The 24,256-nt window shown below is 49.1% G+C and overlaps 1 protein-coding gene across 4 annotated transcripts in view; it reads right to left on the reverse strand.

Annotated features, from left to right (window-relative positions):
- The window catches only part of ADCYAP1R1 (ADCYAP receptor type I), a 58,842-nt gene that overhangs the window by 15,826 nt on the left and 18,760 nt on the right, over positions 1-24,256 (reverse strand). For all 4 annotated transcript variants that reach the window (XM_032758391.1, XM_032758390.1, XM_032758389.2 and 1 more), the window contains exons 4-13: positions 17,564-17,671; positions 15,033-15,053; positions 13,915-13,956; positions 11,397-11,506; positions 10,813-10,910; positions 10,205-10,337; positions 9,128-9,281; positions 8,662-8,722; positions 7,969-8,038; positions 2,898-2,989 (exon numbers count right to left, since the gene is read on the reverse strand). In XM_032758391.1, coding sequence (XP_032614282.1) covers positions 2,898-2,989; positions 7,969-8,038; positions 8,662-8,722; positions 9,128-9,281; positions 10,205-10,337; positions 10,813-10,910; positions 11,397-11,506; positions 13,915-13,956; positions 15,033-15,053; positions 17,564-17,671 — 889 coding nt within the window. The remainder of the gene's footprint in view (positions 1-2,897; positions 2,990-7,968; positions 8,039-8,661; positions 8,723-9,127; positions 9,282-10,204; positions 10,338-10,812; positions 10,911-11,396; positions 11,507-13,914; positions 13,957-15,032; positions 15,054-17,563; positions 17,672-24,256) is intronic.

A 24,256-nucleotide genomic window follows, 5' to 3' on the forward strand; every position in this document is an offset into this window, starting at 1 on the left:
CCCACACATAACTCTGGTACCCCAGGGGACTCCGGCACAGCCCGGGAATCTCCCTCTCCCCCCATTCCCTGCCCTCTCACCTCCCCTGTGCCTGACATTCTCCCCTCCTCCCAGTGCAGACACCTCCCAGCTCAAAGCCAGCTCTGCCAAGCACTCTGGGCTGAGGGAGCTTTCACACAGGCTGGAACCCACCAGGGGCCTCTTCTTCCAGGAAGCCTAATTTTGTACACTTGTTTAATGCTATCTTTTCATCTGTACATTCCTTGAGGACAGCGATGATGGTGCTGTCAAGCTTGGGGTGAAAGGCCTGCCTGCACCATAGCCATGGCATCCTCCTTCCTCCTGGATTCATGTCACTTCACTGATAACTAGTTCCCTCAGCTGTAACATGGTGATTCTATTTGCCAGTGGCTTACCTATTCCACCATATTCACTGGATGTTTGCAGGTGTTAAATGTGCATGGGTGTGGTAGCGAGTATTTCCAAGTGCTCTACGGTTCTTAGCAGCGTGGTCAATTGGATTACTACTCACATGGGCCAACAGGGTCTCCTTGACCCTGTCACTCAGTCATGCTGCTGGACTGAATGGGATCAAGCTGATCCCCTGTCCTGTGTGGGCACTCCCACTTGGCTCACAGACTTCATCCATCTGAGTTTTTAATCATGGGCACTCAAGACTAGCAGAGGTTTGGCTTTCTCTAAAAAAAAGGATTTGCTGAGATTGCAAAGGGATTTTTCTTTTTTTATGCCAGAAGCAAACCAACTAGCTGGATTTTTTAACGTCCCAGATTAATACCGTACTTAAATGTACAAACCACGTGCTAAGTACAGGTAGCTCTCATCTATGCATTAGGAAGACCTTACAAGACTCAAGGCTCCTGGTCTGTGGAGAACCTGAAACCTTGGCTCACACTTCTTTCCCACCAGGCCCTGGGGGTTCTTGCTGCCCAAAGCAGAATGTCTGAGTTGGCAAAGTATGTTCAGGGTTCAGTAGGGTATCCTATTTAGTAGGGAAAGCTGACAGGACCCCCCAGAGAAGAGGTTGGGGGACCCTCAGTAGAAGAACAAATCCTACCAGGAAGGGGAGGAAATCAAGACCACTAGAGCTCAAATGAGAGATGAGGTTGACTTAGCTCCCTGCCAGCTTCAAATATGGGAGACAACTGTGTGTGACCTGATCCACGACCAGATCAGTGTGTGACCTGATCCACGCCCAAGCAGGAGAAACTGAGGCCAGACACGAGGGCAATGTCCAACACTAGACAGGAGAGGAGGCGAGCAGTGGGGCCCTATTTTGTGAATCCTTGAGATGAGGGCAGGAACGATATCTCTAGGGCAGGTTATGTAACAGCAAAGGGTTGGCCCCCCACCTGACAGTGCAGGGCTTCTAAGACTTTATGATTTATATTGATAATTTTCTACTACATAATATACACATATAAGCAAGAATTGGTAAAAACTTGCAAAAACATGAAAGAAAAAACAGTAAATGGATAGGAAAAAAAGCACTTTTTCCAATGTAATGCAATCATTGTATAGGTAGAAAAAACCTGGCTGAACACTCCAGGCCCTGTGCTAGTACCCCACCCCTGTGAAAGGGTTTCCACATGGGGAGGTCCCTGGGCTGAACAGATTGACAGTCCAAGAACAAGCTCCACTCCCCTGAGGAAGCCTCAAGGAGCCTTAGGGAAGGATCTGGGATTTGGTCTCTGAGCAGTTCCTGCCTCTCCCGCTAGGAGAATGGCTGATTAAGGGGACCCTGGGGGAAACCTGTACTGGGATCTCTCACTGTCCCACTTGTCATCTACTGGGGAGCCAGTAGATGCTGTCACCCCAGGTTGGGGTCTCTGATGAAGGCAGGGCCATGGACCCAATGAGGCACCCAGTGAAGATACCTCAGCTCCTCCTCATCCGCTTTCTTCTGAAGGAGTGGAGGAAGCCACACATAGGGCTTTTGCCTTACCAACAGACGGACCCCAGGGACTGCCCTCAGAGCCAGAGTGTGCCCATCCACCCCTCCAGCCAACCACAGGTGACAACCAACCTTCCTCCCCAGCATCAGAAATGTCCTCATATCCCACACACCCAGCTGGTCATGCTCCCATTCAGAAGGCCAGAGATGGGAGGTGGAAGCTGCTCTGTCTGATTTCAGAATGAGACAGGGTGGAGAGAGAAATGGGAAAGGGCAGGCAAAGATAGGCTGTTAGGGACATGACTGCAGAAATACTTCCTGGAAATCAAGTGGCCATGGAAGTGGAGAAAGCCCTATGCTCTATGGTAAGAGGCTGCCCTCTAACCCAATAATCCCCAACCAATTAGATGTTCATCAGAAAGGAAGGAGTTGAAGAAACAGGACCACATGCAGAGGTAGAGTTGCCCTGAGGGCCAGTGGAGGAAAGAAAGTACCCGCCTTCCAACACCCAGACCAGTGAGAATGTGTCCACCTGACTCGCTGGTGGGAACTGGGCAACTTCCACAGTCTGGGCTGGGGGTGGGAATATCAGGCAACAGTGTATTCAATAGTATTCATGAGCTTCCCACAGAACCAGGAACCCCAAAGGAAACTCAACTTCTAACCAACCAGGACCCTACCTCCCTTAGGAAATCTGATGTTTTCCATTTTGACTTTCCTAGTCAGTCTCTCTGTCAGGCTCTCTCTCTTTCTCTCTCTCTCTTCCTGCCCATCCATATGATGGCCATGCAGCTGAGGAGCTCCTGGGTTTGCTGAATGCTGGAAGTGCAACTATATTAAAGGCTCTTTAATCAGAAGAAGATCTGCAAATGCTGATGCTAGGTCACCCTATCAGCAAAGCCCAGGCCTTCTTCTGCCTGTGACCTGAATGCAGGGCCCACTTGGCTGTCAGAAATGGCTGTGGCATCCACACAATGGTACTTACAAGTAGATGCTGGACTCATTGCCTCCCATGTCTGGAGACTGAAGTTTCTGCACAAGGATGACGATAATGCCAATAAAAAGCACAAAGTTAACCTGAGGAGCAAAAAAAAAAAAAAAAAAGCAGATGGACATGATTCTGGGCAAAGACTTTCTATACCTCTGCCTCAGCATAAGCTATTATTCCCCCAGCAGGACCCTCCCTCCACCTAGTCAAGATCCCATCTACACTTCTAGTCCAAGATGGAGGTGTGATAATTCGCATTTATCTCTCCAGCCTCCCACAGTATCATTAAAATGAAGGAAGAGATAGAGGAAAAAGAATTCCATAGAGGTATGGGAAATAGGAAAGGACGTCATGAGTAAGTAAGAAAAATGAGCCATTTCTAAAAGAGAAAGAGAAAACAGGATCAGGGTGATGGGAAAACTACAGCCTAAAAGAGATAAAGTAAGGCTATTGCAGAAGTGAGAGTTGTTCTCTAGAGAAATTCCAAGTTCAGAGTCATCAAATATGGGTAACTAGAATGGACAGCCACAAGCATTGCTAATTAAAGGGCTGCCTGGGAGTGGCAATAGTAGCATTGCCTTCAGATAAAGACTGGGGACAAAAGCTTCCTAAACAAAGTAGGAAGCAATGTGAACAGTCACAAAGGAGGAAGAAGGGGAGCAAAGAAATAGAAACAAGGCACAATGACAGGACTACACAGGACTGCACATCAATATCCTTCAGGCGTAGCCAAAGCAGCCCTTGGAGGAAAAAAACGAAGAGCCAAAAACTAACTGATTAAAAAAATAATAAATACTGAAGAACACTTAAGCATTCAAATCAAAAGCTAGGGAAAGATTACCACAAACGTAACTTATATAAGAAATAAATTAATAATTACAAAAAATTATCAGAAAGAAATCAGAAAAAATAGGAGAACTGATCAATAAAAATAAAGTTTTATTTTTGCTTTTATCTTGTTTGTTGGTTTTTACAGATGAACTGAATGACAAAGCCTGTTCCACGAGGGCAGGATTCTGTCAATTTTGTTCTCCGCTACATGCCCAGTTTGATCAATGTCTGAAGTTTACAAAAATAAGCAACGGGGAAAGGACTCCCTATTCAGTAAATGATGCTGGGATTGCTGGTTCACCATATGCAGAAGAGTGAAACTGGACCCCTTCCTTACACCATATTCAAAATTTAACTAAAGATGAATTAAAGACTTAAAGGTAAGATCTCAAACTATGAAAGTCCTAGAAGAAAACCTAGAAACCACCATTCTGGACATAGGCCTTGGGAAATAATTTATGTCTATCTCCTCAAAAGCAATTGCAACAAAACCAAAAATTGACAAGTGGGACCTAATTAAACTAAAGAACTTCACAGCAAAAGAAACTGTCAACAGAGCAAACAGACAACCTACAGAATGGGAGAATATATTTGCAAACTATGTACCCAACAAAGGTCTAATATCCAGCATCTATAAGGAACTCAATTCAAAAGCAAAAGACAAATAATCTTATTAAAAATTGGGCAAAAGATATAAATGGATACTTCTCAAAAGAAGATGTACAAGCAGCCAGCAAACATATGAAAAAATGCTCCACAGCACTAATCATCAGAGAAATGAGAATCAAAACCACAATGAGATACCATCTCACACCAGTCAGAATGGCTATTACTAAAAAGTCAAAAGACAACAGATGCTAGGGAGGCGGCAGAGAAAAGGGAACATGGAAACACTGTTGGTGGGAATGTAAATTAATTCAGCCACCATGGAAAGCAGTTTGGAGATTTCTCAAAGAACTTAAAACAGAACCATCATTAGACCCAGCAATCCCGTTACTGAGTATATGCCCAAAGGAAAATATATCATTCTACAAAAAAGACACATGCATTGGTATGTTCATCACAGCACTATTCACAGTAGCAAAGACATGGGACCCACCTCGGTGCCCATCGATAGTGGACTGGATAAAGAAAATGTGGCACCTATACACCATGGACTACTACACAGCCATAAAAAGAATGTAGCCACATCCTTTACAGCAACATGGATGCAGCTGGAGGCCATTATCCTAAGTGAATTAACACAGAAACAGAAAAACCAAATACCACATGTTCTCACTTAGAAGTGGGAGCTGAACATTGGGTACTCATGGACATAAAGACGGCAACAATGGACACTGGGAATTACTAGACAGGGAGGGAGGATCGGGGGCAAAGGGTTGAAAAACTAACTATTGGGTACTATGCTCACTACCTGGGTGATGGGATCAATTGTACCCATAACTTCAGCGTCGTGTGATACACCTATGTAACAAACCTGCACATGTATTCCCTGGATCTAAAATAAAAGTTGCAATTATTTTTTAAAAAAGGAAAAAATCAATACCTGGTACTTAGTAATACTGCTAACTGTATGTGTTAGTCAATGAAAACGAAGAAAATATAATTAAACAAATTTAGGAATAAGAAAGATGGCAAGACAGTAGACATACACAATATTTTAAATGATGAGAGAAAATTGAACAAAATGGGAAAATAAATATTAACAAAATCAACATAAGAAGAAATAGAAAATCTAAGTAGAGCGATAACCTCAGAAGAAGTTAAAAAGTAGTTAAAGGTGTATACATTAAAAGGTACCAGGTCCAGATAATTTTATAGACCAGTTCCAGAATAACATTAAGAAAGATGTAATTTACATACTGCTTAATTGTTTCAAGGCAAATAAAAAAAGAAAACCTTTAGGATTACCTATGAGGCTAACAAAATTTTGCTATAAAAACAGAATAAGGAGAGAAAACACACAGATACACACACACATGTACCTAAGACCATAGAATTTTATGAACAATGCCAAAAACTTTAAACAAAATATTAAAAAACAAAATTTAGCAATACAGTAGAAGAATAAACAGATCATGTTAATAAAGGTTTTACCCCAGAAATGCACCCCCAAAAATCTAATATTTGTTACAATAACAGATTAAAACAACAAGCTTCCATTATCCCCCATAAGACCAGCAAGTATAATTCAGCAACAGAAACATCAACGAAGACATAGGAAATGAGCGCTCTTGTACCTTGCTCATTGAGAGCAATCTGATCTGCATGAAAATGTTAAATGTACATACCCTTTGTCCCAGAAATTCCACTCTTGAGATTTATTCTAAAGACGTATTCACGTATGCTCAAGATAGGCACAAATATATTCATTGTAGCACAGTTCATAACGAAGAAAAACTGGAATACTATAAACATCCATCACTAAATAAATCATTACTTGAATGAATGCCTCCAAAACACATTGATACAATTCAATATCCATTCCTGATTAAAAAAAAACAAAACACTGAAACAAGCCAAGAAGAAAAATTTTCCCAATTCAATGAAGGGTAACTGCCAAAACTAGAGCAAACATCATCCCTACAAAAACAAGGGCCAAGAGATGTAAACACTGGAAAGAAAGAGCAAAATTTGTTTTCATTTGAAGATTATATAATTTTCCACCTAGAAAATCCATGAGAACCAAGTGAAAAGGGATAAAAACCAATAAGAGAATTCAGAAACATAACTAAGAAAAGACACAATACATAAAAAACAATAGCTTTCCTGTACACCAGCAATAGCCCATTAGAAAATACAATGAAAGAATGATTCCTAGACCCACTTAAAGCCCAAACTGGAAAACATCTTAGAGGTAAACATAACAAGAACAAGGAAGAAAACTAAAAAACTTAACCAAAATGACTCTATAAGGAAGACTGAATACATGGAGAATCATGCCGCATTCTTGGAGAGGATGACTCAATCTTTTAAGAAAATAAATTCTCCTCCAAATTAGTCTGTAAATGCAATGCAATTCCTACACAAATCTTAACTAGACTTTTTTGGTGCAACTTGACAAGGATATTCAAAAGTACACCAGAAGCAGTAAACGTGTAAGGAAAATTTGAAGAAAACAAAAGAATAATGAAGGGAAAATCTGCATACCAGAACATGCTACAAGGTTACAGTAACTAGCATAATGGTGCATCTGCCATGGGAATGGACAATACATTAGTAACATAGAATAGAAAGTCTGGAACCAAAGACCAGTATATTGAGTGTTTATAATAAAATGACATTTCAACATAATGGAGAAAGGATTCAGTAAAAAGGATTGAGAGGGTAGAATGTCCATCCATTGAAAATTAGATAAAATTGAGTATCATTTCAGACCAGACAAACCAATAAAATTTCAGCTGGATTGAAGATGCATATGTAATAGTCCACAAAAAGTGTAGACTTTGTTTTACATCCACAAAAGTGTTACAAAACAAGAATAATATTTTTATATCTTGGGTTGGGAAAGGCCTCCATCAACAAGGAATAAGGCCTGGAACTCACTAAGAGAAATCTTGACCATTTGATTGTATAAATGCTATGCAGAAATGGAAATATACTTACAACATACACAACATAGGAAGTGTTAACTATCCTTTAAACTGTAACTAATAAAATCTGATAGAAAACTGAACAAGAAAAATAAACAGGAATATCCACAATAAAAACAAATTGCCAATTAATGTCTGGAAACAAGTGCTCAGTCACACTAGCGAGATGGAGAAATGTACATTAAAATTATAAGCCAGCATTATCCTCCATAAGCCTATGCAAAAAATTAAATTATTGATTTAAGTGTAGACAATGAAATAGGGAAATGAGCCACTCTTCCTGAGGAGGAATAAATTGTTAAAGGGTTTTTGCAAAGCAATTTGGGATCTGAAATTTTAAACGTGCACCCCTTTCAACCCAGCAATTCCACTTCTAAGGATTTATTCTAAAGAAATATTTCCACATGCTCAAAATTATGCACAAAACTATTTCTATTTTTTGTAATAAGGAAAAAAATGGGACAATATAAATCTCCAGTGCTAGGGGAATAGCTAAAGTTTGTGCATCCCTGTTACAGATTATAATGCAGCCATGACGGAGGAGGAAGTCAGGTTGTGTGGGGACTCTTTCATTTCTCTTCCTCGCGTGCCTTTCTGCCCAAGACCCTGTCTCTTCCCTTCCTCTTCTTCCCAAGGACACTCACCATGATAGAGCCAACCACAGGGCCTTTGATCACCCACCACAGAGCTGTGCTGTCATTCATATCCCAGCAGCTGAAAGATGGACAGAGAGAAGCAAGATCGTGTCTGTGAGTCGGCAGCATAGAAGCCTGCAGGACGCTGCCCCGCCTAGCTGGGTGCCCGACACTTTCACCACCGCAGCTCTCTGAGGAGGGACTGGCTGGAAGAAGAGCTCTCCAGCGGGCTGCAGACTCCAGCCTGGTCCTGGCTCTGAAAATCCCCTCCTTCTGAGCCTCTATCTTTCCCTCCGCTCACCTATCAAGGCAGGGCATGAGGCCCAGAAGTCAGGATCACCAGTGAGCTCCTGGAAAAGGACCATTTTTTCCCATAAGACCTACAGCTCTTAGGATGTGACCTCCCCCTCAACATGCTTCCTCCCCTCCCTAAAAGGAAAACAGACACTCAGCTGAGTGCAGAAGTAGACAAGGACTCAGAGACCTAGCACATTCTCTTGCTGGGTTGCTGGCTGAGACGCAGCTGGGTGGGTCACCTGTATGGGGCCAGGGCTCAGGTGGTGCCCAGTGCTGGGCTTTAGTGTGGGCCTGGCATTGAATGGTTTGTTGGGGACAGTTCATGTGAAGTCAGGGCAGCTACTGAGAATCCATCTGTAAGAATCTACTCTGTGCTGTGGCCCTGACTCTCGAGCATGTACTAACCCTGTGTCATCAAAGTAGAGTCTCAGCATAGCCCACACCGTCACGCACACAGTTGGGGTCCCTGGGAGAACAAGAAAAAGAGGTCCATGAGAACAGGAAAACCAACATGTCCAATGTCCACCACAGACCTGGGGCTCCGAGAGGCTATCGCTCCCCCATGAGACTTGGAATTCCTGGGAATTCTAACTGTCCCTCACACCCAGGCCTCCTGAGGGTCTGTATCTCCCTCAGACCAAGGGCTGTCTTGTCTCTCAGAGGACTCCTGCATATAACTCCTCCCTGAGATAGTGGACTTTTCACAGGCAAGAAGAGTGAGAAAGAGTCCAAGACAGAGCCTAGGCCATTAGACTCGGGCAGGGCAGTGGCCCCTCCTCACCTGACACTTCCTGAAGGCGGAACCAAAGACACACCTGGACACACCTGACCACGGGACCTGAGCCTGTCCAAGCCATAGCCAGGAACCTACCCCAGCCAATAATGGTGTACCAGTAGAAGTATCTCCTTTCAGGGAAGAAGGTCTCCACCAGCAGAGTGAAGAGGTACAGGCCCTCGATGAACAGCCAGAAGTAGTTGGACACAACACAGTAGTGGAAGAAAACCATGACAGCCTTACATTCCACCTGCAGGGAGAAGCACCAGGGTGAGGAACAGGCGCAGGGGAGAATCCTAGGGCCCGTTGGCTCTGGCATGCTCAGGCTCAAACATCCCAAGGATCTAAGAGAGTCAATATTCCCGGATCAAAGAGTTGAAAATTGCAGCATCCCATGATTCTGAGTCAAAGCTGCCCATGGAGGAAAAACTGCACACACAGGACAAAGACAGGTGGCAGACACAGAGCCTCCCCGCCGCCAGCTCATCCTCCTTCACTTTCCTGCTCCTTCCCTGTCTCCCACAGAGGAGGGGAGGAGGGAGAGAAGCAGCCAGAGGACCCTGCAGGAGGCTCCTTGGTATAATGAGGATTTGGACACATTTCAGATAGGGGGATACACATTCCTGGCTTCCAGAAATCTCTACTCATAGAGGCTCCCCAAGCATGTCCTCCTGGTCAAGGCCCTGGACTTTACACTCTTCTTCCTAACCTCCCTCCTCAAAGACCAGCTTCTCCACATGCTACCTCCTCCAGAAGTGAGACCTGGGGAGGTGTCCGGAAAGACCCAAAGCCAATCAGCACCTGGACTCCATCCCAGGCTAGTTAAATGACCAGGGGCTGGGTAAGCCCTCTCTCAGCATCAGTTTCTTCTTCAGTCAAGTAGGACTTGGTGTTCCCACCTGACCTTCCTCCTCTGCCTTGCCAAATGCAACACCCAGGCCAAGAGACAGGAAGCATTTTGGCTGGAAGTGATGTCGTTCATTGGCTCATCGGCTACTAGTAACTTAATTCCTGAGTTTTCACATAAACCAGGGGTAATGGGGCAATGCCTTCACCTGCAGGAACACACTTGACCTGCAGGGTGTCAGGCAGGTAATATGCATCCTGGGGAACCGAGGGGATGGTGCGGGGCCTTCCCGGCAGAGCCCTAATGGGCCTGCTCGGCTCACTCACAGTGGAGATGAAGCAGTGGTTGCTGTCCTGCTCCGCATACAGAATCCAGTCTTTGATGAAGACGGAGATCGCCCTCAGCATGAACGACACAAACAGGTTCATGTGGATGAAGTTGCGTGTGCAGTGCAGCTTCCTACATGAGTGGGCCAGGGGAGAAAGAAGCCTTGGACCCCACAGCATTTCACACCCTCCATGTGGGCATCTGTGGTGGGCCAACTCTGTGGCTTTATCTCAGCAGGTCTCCCACCCAGGCCACCCTCCTTCCTGCCACCTCTCTAAATCCTCACTCACTTCCAGGCCGCTATAACCCAGCTCCACCACCCCACATGGCCAGACTTCTCCCTCCTGTGGCCTCTGCCTATCTAAACCAGGAAGACAAAAGCAAGGAATGCAGATCTCCTGCCCAGGCTCTGCCTGGCTGCATAGCCCTGGACAAGTCAGTTGCCCTCTCTGGAGTGAAATTTCCCATCTGTTATCCTTGGGGTGGGGGAAATGCCTTCCAAGGGGTCTTCTAGGGCTGACATCAAGCGGGGAAGGGAGAGATGGACCGAGGCCTCTGAGGCCTTGGCCAGCTCTGGTGCTTGCTTGAATGTTGCTGAGGGTCTCACCGGAAGCGACACAGGATGACCATGGCAGTGGTGAGGGTGACGAGGGATGTGCTGTAGCCAACCGTGTAGAGGGCCTTCACTGACAGGTAGTAATAATCCTGAAGCAGAGCACAGGACATGCAGGACTTCATGTGAGACCTGCCCACAGCCAGGCTGCCTCGGGCCTGCACCTAGTCTCCCAGGCCAGGGCCTGCCCACCTCCAGGCCTAGCTCCTCCTTCCTCTCTTCTGCTGACGTCATCTCCACCACCTCCCACCCCTGGCCAAGCCTCTTACTCCCCTTTGCACAGTGTCAGCATTCTGCAGATGCTCAATATATGCTGTTGAAGGCAAGAGCGCTGTCCAATCAGAACAGACACAGCCTTGGCCTGCACAAAGGTCCAGGAAGCCCCTTGCTGGGCCTGGCATTAACCCAGTGGCATTAATTCCAGTATCCTGGAAGAGTAGCCAGGTGCAGGTGGGGAGGAGTAGGCAGCATCCCAGTTGCTTCTCAGCCCCAGCAGGTGCTCATGAATGCTGCCTACTGACCTAAATTTCCTCAGCCCTACCCTCACCACCTCTGGGGAGCAGGGTGCAGACACTCACCTGGTCCCCAGTCTCAGATTCATATTCGTCAAACCCACAGGCATCAAAGTAATGAGGGAAGGGCTCCGACCAGCCATCCTCCGTGCAGTTCCGGCTCACCACTCCCATGTCTGCAGCAAAAAGAAAACTCAGCAAGGCCCAGAAATGATTAAGAGGGCCCTGAAATTCTTATGCAAAAATTACGTGTTCAGTGGGAATTCCTGGAAACCCCCATGACCAACTGGGAAGCATGGGGAAAGGTTTCAGAAATCAGTGATTGCTGATCAGAGGGATGGAGAGACAAAGAGCAAGCTCATCTCAACCAAAGATGGGGAGACTGCACCAGCTGAATCCAGCATCCCTGCATCCCTCCCCTCTCGAACACTTCCAAATGCTCATCAGGGATGGGCCTGAGTCCTCCCGGGGACCTGGATCAGCACTTCTCAAATGTCAGTGTGCAGAACCACCTAGGAGACTGATCACAAATGCAGATTCTAGGCCTGCCCTTAGGGATTCTCTGTCAGGAGATCTGGGCACTTTCAGGAATCCCCTCTGGAGACTGCAGGGTGTGTGTGGGGTCCTTGGCACACCTTGGGAACATGGCTTGATGTGATGCTTTCCCTTGGAGCTCTGAGCCTCACAGCAGCTGCAACACCTCACATCAAGGGGACACAGGGCTTGCTTCATTAACAAGGTCCAGATTTCCACTAACGTAGGGCCGGATCTTACGAAGATATATATTTGGGTTTCTTTTAAAGTGTTGTCCTTCAGAGTTTGGGAGGGTTGTTTCCTGTCACTAATGTACTTTAATTTGCTTTTGGTTGACTTTAAGGCCATTCAGTGGGACGCTCGAGGGGGTGGGATCAGTCATGGCCATTAAATGAGTCATTTGCTGGCTGCATAGTAGAGTCCAGGCTGGTTTTTGCCCTGCCCGGGGCCGTGTTAGTCTTTCATGATTGCTTTTTCACTCTCCCTTCATCTGATGGTTTATAATGGTGGACCACTCATGTCCAGGGCAGGGGGGTGAGCAAGCAGCTCACTTTTCCTCCAGCCCAGCACCTGAGCGTGGCCCCAGCCTGACACTGGGAGTGTACCCGGTCTATCAGGACACCTGTGGTTGGTTCTTCCCTTCACAGCATTCAAAGACCAAGACATTGTATAAAACAAGAGACACCTGCAGAAAAGGGGCTCCAGTACCCATATTGCTGGACAGAAACCTCCCCTCTGCAGCCAAGGCCACCTCCAGGGAGCTCAGGAAAGAGGCAAGGAGGGCAGCAGGTCAGCCTCTGTGGGAGGCAGAGGCCAAGAGAAGAGATCCTTCTACTTTTCCAATCTGTGTCCCTCGCTTCCTGCATTAGAAGATCTAAGGCCAGTTCTCTTTAGCCAAGAAAGTCAGAAATGAATTTCCTGGGATGTGGGTAACTCTGCCAGAAAGGAGAGTTCTGCCCACAATAGGGAGACTGGGCTCCAGCCCTCCCTCCAGCTCTGAGTTCTACGGCACAGGCTAAGGGGGAAGTTTGGCAAGCCCAGGGAGAGCAAAGGAGCTCACTTCTGTCCCACAGCTGATGCCAAACTGTCCCTTCTTCCAGCAAATCTGTCTCAGGCAACCTCCTTTTAAGTCCCTCTGAACACTTCTTTCAGAAAGTCTGAATGTCCCAGGGAAATCATCACCGTGGCCAAGTTCCTTCCCCTCCCTGGGCCTCATTTCCTCTCTGCTTTGCTCACATCAGGGTGGTGGGAAGAGGAAAGGGAAGCTGCTTTGAAAAACAATTTTTTTGAAAACAGTGTTCTAGAAGGAAAAGCGGTTTCCTTTCTTTTATTTTCCTTCTTTCTTTTTTTCCTTTTTATAACACAGTGTGGGCTCAGAGAAGTATAAACCCCTTTGTTCAGAACTGTTCTGTGAATTTGCCACTGTATTGTTCTGATAGAAATCTCCGGAAGATGGAGTGCTCTTGAGATTGTCAAAACCCCGCAGCGATTGTGCCTACTTCACTAGGCTGATTTGCCCCAGTAACCGCACAGGAACACGAAACTTTCGGGCAGCGTTCCCGAAGGGGTGCCGGGATCCCGAAGGGGTGCCAGTCCCGGATCAGCCCATCAGCATCACCTGGGAGACTGGCGAGACAAGCACATTCTCAGGCCCCACCCCAGGCGGAATAAATTAGAGACTGCCAGGAACCTGCATTTAACAAGCGCACAAGGTAGCTGTGATGCACGGTTAAAGTTTGAGAGCCACTGTTCTACATGTTAGAGTTCAGAAACTGTCAAGGATCATCCAATCCAGGAGTTCTTTATTTGAAGTCCACAAAGGGACTCTAAGACATCTGCGGCTCCCCTGAAATTCTACACACGATGTTCTGTCTGTGCGCTTTTCCATGAAGATAATCTGTACCTTTATCAGAGAAAAAAAGTCACCTGCCAAAGATCACACAGCCACAGAGGAGCAGAGCCCAGCCTGGGATGGGGTTCTCAAAGCTCGCATGTCAGCAGATGCCCTCCCTCCAGCCAGTCCATGGTCGACCCCAGCCTAACCCCTTACCTGAGAGATCTAAGGAGTTACTGTCACCAAAATCAGACTCTCCTGAAAAATACAGACATAGGCATGTATCAAAATGCCTGGCTTACAGTTAGCTACTGTTTACTCTCTACCCTGGAAGGTTCAGGCTACCCCGGTCTACAGGAAGTAGGGGATGGAGTCCTGGCCAAGAGGCAACACCACACACAGCAGCCGCGCACCTTTCTCACACACTACATCCTCTAACACCACTCTCACTTGCTTTGCGTTTCTGTGATGTTCAGGATGGTCCAGACTGAGTTCTCCACCACCACAGGTAATGGAAATGGGCACTGCCAGGAGGATGGGAGGGCCTCCAGAATGGAGAGGAATGGGAGAAAATGAAAAGGGATGGTTGGGCCTTTTCAAAAAAAGGGCAAACAACAGCAACGTAGGCCCAGGGCTTGGGGTTTCCTTTTTGGTGCTCAACCCTCCACCTCAGGCTCCAAAACTGCTCTTCATCAAAGGGAATCCAGAAGACTTCATCTTCAGACAATTTTTTCTTCTCTCCCTACTCTTTATTCCCATTTCCACCCTTTTCTTATGCCAAACCCCCTGCTAGCAATGAGACCCCATTTCCACCCCATCCCCCTTCTCAAAACTCCTTTCCCAAGGTCCAGCTGACATGCCACCTCTTCCTGGAAGCCTCCCCTGACTTCTTCACTATTCTGCCTGCATGCTGCATCATTTGCTCTTCTGTTCTCTTGCTCACTGTGCATTCTGGCTTCTTAGCTGTCAGGGATGTCAATATCTGCACGGACTGATGCACATGTTCAGGTCTGTGCATATGCACATACATGCACCTACACTCATGTGTGAGCTTGTTTCTTAGCCCCTCCATTGATAAGTCCCGTCCTCCCAAACAAGCCTGTGAGGGACCTGAGGTCGTGCTTGTGTTGTGCATCTTCCTGTGCCCTCCAACCTCCAGAATGGCCAAGGTCAGGGAGAGGGGAGGAAGGAAGGAGGAAAGAACCTGATACCCAGTGAGCCTCTTACTCCACCCCCACCCCAATCCCAGCAGCCAGAGCCTGGGATCTCCTGAGGCTGGGCTCCTGCTGGATGGACAGAAAGACAGCGGTCTGTCCTCACCAAGTTCCTCTTACCAATGGTTTCGGTCTCCCAGACTGAAACAGAGAGAAAGAGAGAGAGAGAAACGTCAGAGGTGAGCAGCAGGGTGAGAAAAGTCAGGGACTGCTCTCCTTGGGTCTTGCTGATCACTTCCTCCTCCTTCTCAACCCCAAACATTAAAGAGGGGCTCTGGGGGACCCAGAAGCCATCAGGACTATAAGCTGGGGACATTGGAGACCTCCAGAACAGAAACAAGCAGAGGCATTTGAGAGGAGGAGGGAGATCCGTGCTCCCACATCTCCAATCTCTCCAATATCCTACACAGCCACAGTCATCACAACCGGCTACCTGGGAACTGAGAAGAAACAGAGGAATCTCATTCTCTCCCTGCGAAGTACTCAAGGCAAGTCTCACCAATCAAGTTTTGTGAACAGAGGTGCCAAAAGGCCCTGCCTTAATGAACCATTAAGAATCAGGTGTAAATAACACCTTCATTGTGCCACTGCCAGAGGAAGGAGGGAGTGTGGAGGAAAGTATGTCTTAAGAAAATCTTATTTTACCATTGATTCATTTTGCCTTTCATTGTTGAGAAGAAGGAGTCTGGCATGGAATCTGACCCAGAGTAGATGTTCAATAAGCAAACTTTAAATAAATGACAGAACGAAAGAAATACATGAATGGAGGAAGTGATTAAGTTGGCTTCTACAGGAATGAATTGGAAATCAGGCTGAATCACTCACTGGCTGCCACCATGCCTGACTGCCCTCCAGTCCCACTGTATCTCTCACTCCAGCGCTTCCATTGCCTGTATCCTCTTTCAAAATTCACTGTGGCCTGCTCAGGTCACACCCAATCCCCAAGCCCTCAGATGGGAGAGTTCAATGTCACCCTCTTCCTGGGCCGGCCGGTGGTCTGGAGGTGGAGGTGTTGCTGCAGAGTGCAGTGCATCTTAGACAAACCTTGGAGTGGGAGCCAGAGACGGGGGGACCTGGGACCCCCAACACAGGCCACTGTTTTCTCTGCCACCTCCTGCAAGCCCCTCCCCCTCCAGGGCAGAGTCAGTTATTGGAATTCGAGGTTTGACAGCAAATTAGCAAATTTGCCTTTTGCCTCTCAGAGAGGACAGGGGACTGCAGCAGGCAGGACTCAGTGCTGGAGTGGAGCCTGGAAACTCGCCCCTTCTAGGACATCAGCCTAAGCCTTAGGCTGGAAAAGAGGAACGCTAAGGCCAGGTCGCATGGCCACACACAACTCAGACCCCTCTGATACCCTCGGGAGCCGTCACCCATGGCTTGATGGCCAGGAGGTGGCTCAGTAGGTCACCTGGCTGCAGCCAGCCCCGCCAGCTCTCCCTGCCCAGCCCCAACTCAGTGCCTTCAGCTGGCCACCCTGCCTCCTGTGACACTCACAGGGATGGGGTAGAAGGCCCATGGAGGAGTTCACAGGTCCCAGACGAAAGGCAGGAACCCTTCTGGAAAAGTCCAAGGGACCCATATCCAAAGAAGCCATCTACAGCTACCCCTTCCTCTCAGACACCCCCTGCAATGGAGATGGGGCTACCGTGGCTTCTGCCTGTGGGAAGAGCATCGCCTTCTCTCCCCTGCCCTCACCCTACATCCCACCTGTGCACAAAGCTCAGCCACTCTGCCCACCTCAGGGGCTCCTCTATCGTTTTGGTGGCCCCTGGATCTCAGCACTTCAGTGGCCCCCAGAGACCTCAAACACAGATATGCCCCAAACCCAGGTCTGCAGGACACTGCACCCACCCAGCCTTCCCTCTCAGGGAGGGGCCATCGCACACCCACGCCTCCAAGCCCACATCCACAAGTCACTGACAGCACTGTGGTACTGCTCCCCGTGTGTGGCACCCTCTCCCCAGGTAGCCCAAGGCCCAGCTCCTCCCAACTTGAGCCTGTGTAACTGCCTGAGGGCAGCTAGGGTCCAGAAAATGCTCTGCTGAGCAAACGTGAGTGTGCGCCAGCCCCATCGGGCCTTGTGCCTGCGTCTAACTGGCTCTGAATGTGGACGTGGGTGTCTTGTGTCCAGCTGCCTTCCCCACGCGTCTCATTCTGCCTGAGGGGGGTGTCTACATGCGCGTCTCTCTCCATGCCTCCCACTGGGCGCTGAGGATCTGTGGCTGTGGGAGGATGGTGACAATAATCCCAGCTAACATTTACTACTGCACATTCAAAACGCGCCAAGTCCTGTGCTAAGTGGTGTCCACAGCATCGCTTCACATTACCCTCACAGAAGCACCCTGGGAGGGGGCCACCGGGCCACATACCCAGCTGACAGACAGGGGCCTGGGCTGGAGGGTGAGTGACAGCCGGCATGGATCCTACGTGTGAGGGCACAGCCTTGCTCTCATCCACAACGATGGTTCCCACGTGTACCTCTGTCCCCGTGTGTGCACATGTCTGTGGTTTCATCCCCCACACCACATGTGAGCTCAGGAGCAGGGACTGTCTGCCCACAGGGTAGCCGCCCTGCCCTTGGTGCTTGCCTGGGGCTGAGTTTGGGGAGCAGGCTAGGCCAGCGTGGCCTAAAGAGACTGGGCTAAACCCACCTTGGTCTGGGTTGAAGATTCGGAAGAGCTCAGGGCAGCTGACCAGGACCATCTCACCCACATGGGCAGGCTTCCAACACGTGATGTTGTCCCACATCCCAGGACAGCCTGTGGGTAAGACAGCCATGGTAAGAGGGGCCAGCCACACACACCCATACACACACACCACACACACATCACACACACCACACACATATATCATACACACTACACACACACCACACACACATCACACACACCACACACACATATCATACACACTACACACACACCACATTCGCACACCACACACAACATACCACACACACACCAGACACATACACATCACACACACACCACATACACCACGTACACTACACACACACATCCTACACACACCACACACATGCACCACACACACCACACACAATCACACATATACACACACATCACATACATACCACACACACACCAGACACATACACATCACACACACACCACTCACATCACACACACCATACACATGTAAGCACATACCACACACACATCACACATGAATGTGCACACATGCACCACACCCACACACACCACACACACATCACACATGTACACACACACACCCACACTTATATATACACACATTGAGGTGTGCTCCATGGCTTACAAGCCAGGCCCTTGCGGGGGGCCGGGAGTGGTTTAGGAGAGGGAAGGCATGGCCTACAGTCTGAGGGAGGGCTCAGCCATGTACCGGGAATATCCCTCAAACAGGAATGGAGACACAAGGCACTTGAGGAGCTCCTGGGTCGGGAAGGAGGGAGCCCTCACCTGTTTTTACACTGCCCCGCACCCCCAAAGCCCCACAGCCCCACAGCTGCACAACATCACAGGATTGTGGGGAGGGGAGACACAGCAGGCCAGGGCTGGATCCCTAGGAATGAGATGCTGAGATGCAGGGGTCTCTGCAGCAGCCTCTCCCACATGCCCACCCTAGCACCTCCTCAGCCACCACTGAGGGGTCCCACTTCAGATCCACCCCCTCAGCAGGGCCCCCAACCCGCCCTAGGGGGAGGGGCAGGAACAGGCTGGTCTAAGGCTGCTCCACTCCCCCCACCTACCCTCAGCGCAGGCCCAGCAGGGGACACAAATTCATCAGCTGGAGAAGAGGGGAAAGTCAGCCAGGCAGAAGCCTGCACGCACCAAGCAAGAATTGTGAAAGGACCCGGAATCAGAAGAGGTGGAGGCTGGGACTGCTGCAGAGGCCCCCACAGCATCTCTAGACTGATGGAGAGGAAGGGACAGACGAATTGAGAGGTGTTGAGGAATCCCCAAGATTTTGTGCCTCATTGGATATGAGCTGTGAGGAAGAGGAAACTGTCAAGCTTTATGACCAGATTTTCAGGTCTAGGGGGCCCAGTGGCTCCTCTGACCCCTCTCCCCCTGTGCCCGCCTCTCCTCCCAGCCCTGCCAGCCTCTGTAGAGTTGCCCACACTGCCTGACACCACCTCTTCCTGCTCCATCCCTGATTCTCTGGCTCTGTCCTCCCACAATGCTGAAACACCTCTCACCAAGGTCACCAGCGACCTCTTCGCTGCCAAATCCAAGGAACAATTTCAGCCCTTACTGGGTCCTGCCGCCACCTACCCTGCCCACCTTGGATGAGCTCACCCTGCTCATGGATGTTACAGAATTTCATGTGGACAACTCTGTCCTGTCTACTCTGTGAGGGTAGAGCCCACAGCTAGTTGCCTGCTGGACACCCCCACCTTGAAGAACCAAAGATGATTCAAACACAGCAGTCCAAGACTCAGTGCAGCATCTCCTGCCCAAACCTGATTGCCTGTTCCAGCCCTAGCTGGAAACCTGGGAGTCACCCCACTTCAGCTCCTTCCCTTTAGTGCTCCTGATCAAGCCCTCCCTGGTTTTACCTTGAAACCTTGTGAAATCCATGCACCACTCTATCCCTTCACCCTACTCAGTGAAGAGGCTCAGGACCCCTCACTGAGACCACAGGTACACAAACCCCACACAGCTATGACCACAAGCTTTTCAAAATGAATATCTGGCCATGTCACAAGCCCCCCATCAACAATCCCACGCTTTCTGGGCTCTTAGCACCCTCAATCCTTAACACGGTACTTACGACCCTACCTACGGCCCTGCCACTCACTTTTCCTTCCAGCCTGTGGGTAGTGGTTGAGGCCATGGGATAAGACAGCTCACTTTGAGAAGGGACATAAAGTGAGAAGAGCATGGAGGAAGGAACCCTGGAGACCCCATATTTATGGAGTGGGCAGAGGAAGCGCAGGTAGTGATGCGAGCAGGAGAGAGTGGCAGAGGATGGTGGGGAGGCAGGAGTGTGGAGTGCCAGGCAGCAGAGGAGAGTTGCAGGAAAGAGGCCTGCAGCTCTTAGGGGATTATAAAGGAAGGCTATGGAGAGGGCTTCTGTGCCATGTCAGGGACAGCAGGTGACTGACAGCGCCCACCTTAGAGGGCTGCTGTGAGGATTAATGAGTTCATATGTGCAAAGCTCTCAGAACAGAGCCAGGCTCGTTCAATGCCTGTTCACTGCTGACAGAATCATTAATTTCATTATCCCAGTTAGGTGTCCCTGAGAACCATTGCCCTGAGAGGCCTCCATAGGCAGGGAGGTAAAGCGGGGACCTGCAAGGTGAGATGGCCTGGGGCAGGGCTGCTGACAGGTCCAGAGGACCCCTGGGAAGGTGCTGGGAAGAGGAGGGGCCTGGAGCAGGCGCCATGAGCTCACAGTCTCTGTTGAGGTCCGTGACGCTTGGGTGCTATTTGGACCAGAAAGTATCCACAGCTTTTAGACGGAGAAAATCCTGTCTCAGAATTCACACCCGGCTATTTTGGAGTTCGCACCCAGTCACATTGGCCCATAGCATCCTGCTCATGGAAAGACAGAGTTCGGGAGCCAGATGTACCATAGAAAGCTCTGAGAAGAATTACCCAAGAAGGCAAAGACATTAAAGGCCAGATGAGGGAAGCTGGGTATCAGGTCTTGTAGCAATAGGCCAGTCATCGATAATTCTTGTGTAACCGTTAGCAGAGGACATCTAGCCAGCATGTGCTTGGCTGTGACATCATGTCCTTGAAAGAGACCCAATAGCACATCTTTGGCTACAGCAGCCCTTGTTGACCGTGGAATGGCCGTGGAGCATGGCTGCGTCTGGCCCATGCCCCAAGAGCCCCAGCCAACAGATGTTCCCTTAATGAAGAACATTAGGCCCAGGCACAGCCAGCTGCTGCTGCCAGCTGACACTGCTGAGGTCACAGGGCCACTTCAGAGAGAATGAGCACGGTCATGAGTGTTGAGGGCAAGGAGGGCTGCAGAGGTCGGGCGGGTGGCACAAGGGGAGAAGGGGGCTCTCATGTTGGCAGCAGGACAGGGGATGCATTCTCTTAACTACTATTTACTGAGTGCCTGCCTCGTGCCAGGGACCATCTATGCACCAGGGCCAGTGGTGGAGAGAAAGACAAAGCTGTGAAATTGATGTTTGAGGGCAGAGTGAGGGGAAACGGCAGGTCTCTACTCAGCATTAGCACCGGAAGCCCTAAAACTTGAGTTCTGATCTCCTTCCGCCACAGGCTCACTTGTGACTCAGGCCAGTCACTGCCCCCTCCCCTCCACCATGATTCACATTTCCTATGTGTACAGGGACAACTGAGTGTCTCTGTGAACTCCCAGCTTTGAGTGACCAGAGCTCAAATCTGGAACAGAGATTCACCCAGGACCTACTGGTGCCCAGAGGATGGCTGGGGCAGCTACAGCTGCCTAAAGGGCATCTGCTAAGGTGCCCCACCCCAGGCCGGGGCCTGGGAGCTCTCAGGATGCATCTGCCACAGCTCTCAAAGCCCTCCTGGTACCCCTTATATCCCCAGCCTGCCCCCTCTAGAGTCCTAAAGACAATTTGTATAGTACCAGGGCAGGTGGGAAACCTAGAATGAGACCTCAGGACCCCGGGACCCGAAGACAATGTCCCTGACCCTATCGAGAGCTGGAAGGCCTCCATCCAGCCCTCTAGCCTGCATTGCTGGGGTCTCAAGAGACTCACAGCTGCCTCCCTGGGGCTCCCCAGAATGCCCTGGTGCCCATTTCTCTTGCAGTTACCACCTCCCAGCCCAGCGCAGATGGGAGGACCCAGCAGGCTCCAACCTCCTCTCCTCTTTTGAATGGAAATTGCTCTGGCCTCAGCGGATTGGAGCTGAATCCTCCCAGGCCCCTTTCCCTGGAGCTTGGGAGAATGGGAGTTGGGCTCCTGAGGCAGCCTTGGGTTTTTCTAACTAAAAACAGCAACTGATTTTCCTTCCACTCACACACAGTATGTCCAGCTTCTACAGACCCATATGTTCCACACTCCAGTCTCAACAAAGCTAAATTTTGTTGAGACTGGAAGATTTCAAGATGCCTTTTCTCGTTCTTCTCCCCCTCCTCCTTTAATCTTTTTTTCTTCCCACTTTCTTCTCCCTCTCTCTCTTAATTACTCGTTTATTCAAGACACACCGAGTCAGACAATGCAGAGCAATACAAGAGTAAACAGAAAGGGCCCAGTCTCTGCCTTCACAGAGCTCATAGTCCAGTGGGTCGTGTTAATAATTTTAGATTTTTATGCTCAATGTTTAGAGATGACACTGGATGGTGTATTCATTCTCTACTGCTGCTGTAAGTTTGTAAGCAAACTTACTGTCTTAAAATGGCACAACTTATCATCTTATATTCCTGCAGGTCAGAAGTCTGAAATGGGTCTCACTGGGCTAAAATTAAGGTGTCAGCAGGGTTGCATTTCATTTGCAGGTTCTAGGGGAGAATCCATTTCCTTGCCTTTTCCAGATTTAAGAGGCCACCCATATTCCTGGGCTCATGGCCCCTTCCTCCCTCTTTGAAACCAGCAGCTTTGCATCCTCAAGTCTCTCTTCTTCTCTGATCCTCCTGCTTCCATCTTTCACTTATAAGGACCCATGTGATTATTTTGTGTCCACCCAAATAACCCAGGATAAAATTCTCAGTTCAAGATCCTTAATTCCCTCTGCAAAGTTCTTTTTGCCATGTAAAGTAACATATTCACAGGTTTCAGGGATTAGGATGACGTGGGCCTCTCAGGGCAGGGTGGGGGCATTATAAGACCTACCACAGAGAGGCTTTAAGACAAGGAGTCACACTTGGATTCGGTTGTGTGGGGAAGATCATATAGTCCAATAGCAGAGATGCAGACATGGGGAAGCCTGTTAGGACATGGCTATAGTCTGGGGGTGAGATGAAAGAGCTTGATTTGGAGCGATGGCAGCAGAGTTGGAGAGGAGTCCTGTGTGGGACACAGTCGGGAGCAGAGCTGACAGGGCTTGGCGACACAATGGCTGGACCTGGCTGGCAAGTGTGCAAAAGACTGTTAGTGCTCACCCACATCACATGACTGAGGGCACGCCAATGGTGAGAGGGTGGAAGTGCAGAATCCGCCTCTAAAATGTTCCTCACAAGCTTCCACAGCCTGCCTCTCTTCCTTCTCTGGACCACCACTGAAGGCCACATTTTAAGGGTAGCAGTGTTCCAAGATGGAAGAAACCTGGATCCCCGAATGACGGTGAAGTCGAGCTCCACTTCCTACCTTTGCTGACCACACTGGCCTATGATACATGCATGCAAGAAATGTTACTGTGCTAAGTATCTGAGATTTTAAGATTGATTTGTTACTGCTGCGGAGTCGAGGCCATCCTGACTAACTCAGTGCAGGGGAGAGAGGTACCAAGGATGTCTCCCAGGTTTCTGGCTTCAGTGTCTGGATGAACAAGTAGATTGATTGGTGGGTGGATGGATGGATGGATGGATGGATGGATGGATGGATGGATGGATGGATGATTTACCACAGTGGAAAGGGCCAGGTGAGAAGCAGATGCTGGGGGAATTAGGCAAGTTGGAAAGCGAGAGCTTAGTCTGGGGTACGTTCAGTTTGAGATGCTGCTAAGAGCCAAGAGGAGACAGCTGTCGAAGTAGGCAGCTGGAAAGAAGTCTGGAATGTAGAGAAGTAGCAACTGGAGAAGAGGGCAGGGAGTAGGCAGCACAGGGATGCTATTTAGGCCACAGACATGGATGGTTTGTCTAGTGAGAGAGCAGAGATCAGGGAAGAAAACAGGAGAGAATAGGCCTGGCCCCAACAGAAATGCCAGCATTTAGAAGAGGTCTTGGCAAAGAAGACTGAGGAAGAAAACCAGGACAGGCAAGGGACACAGCAGCCAGGAAAACATGTTTCAGGGAGGAGATGGCCAAGTGCAGCCAAGGCCAAGTTCCCGTCCTCCCCTTCCTCCTCCAGAGGTTGAAAATGAGAACAGATCCTGTTCTCTGTGAGACCTCTCCACTCCTGACAGCACTCCAAGCCTCATGGCTTCATCTGTGTGTAGGCCCCCACTGGGGGACATGGGGAGAGGAATTCAGGCCCCGGGGTGGGTCGGGGAGTGCTGCGTACACTCTCCCTAGCTGCTTCCACCTAAGACATTATAAAGTGCCCAGGAGTGGCAGTGAAGTGTGGGAGCAGGAGGAAAGGGATCCACTCAGGCAGAACGACTGAAAGAGAAGGCACAAGCTATTAGCTTTTGTCTGGAACAAAATAAGGAGCTAATCCTGGGTTGTCATGGTGATGATTTTGTCCAGTTCCACAGTGTTCAAAACTCCATAAAGCAGGGCACCAAAGAGACTCAGACAAA

This window comes from Hylobates moloch, unplaced genomic scaffold (assembly GCF_009828535.3).
Source record: "Hylobates moloch isolate HMO894 unplaced genomic scaffold, HMol_V3 SCAFFOLD_1, whole genome shotgun sequence".
NCBI classification, from domain to species: domain Eukaryota; kingdom Metazoa; phylum Chordata; class Mammalia; order Primates; family Hylobatidae; genus Hylobates; species Hylobates moloch.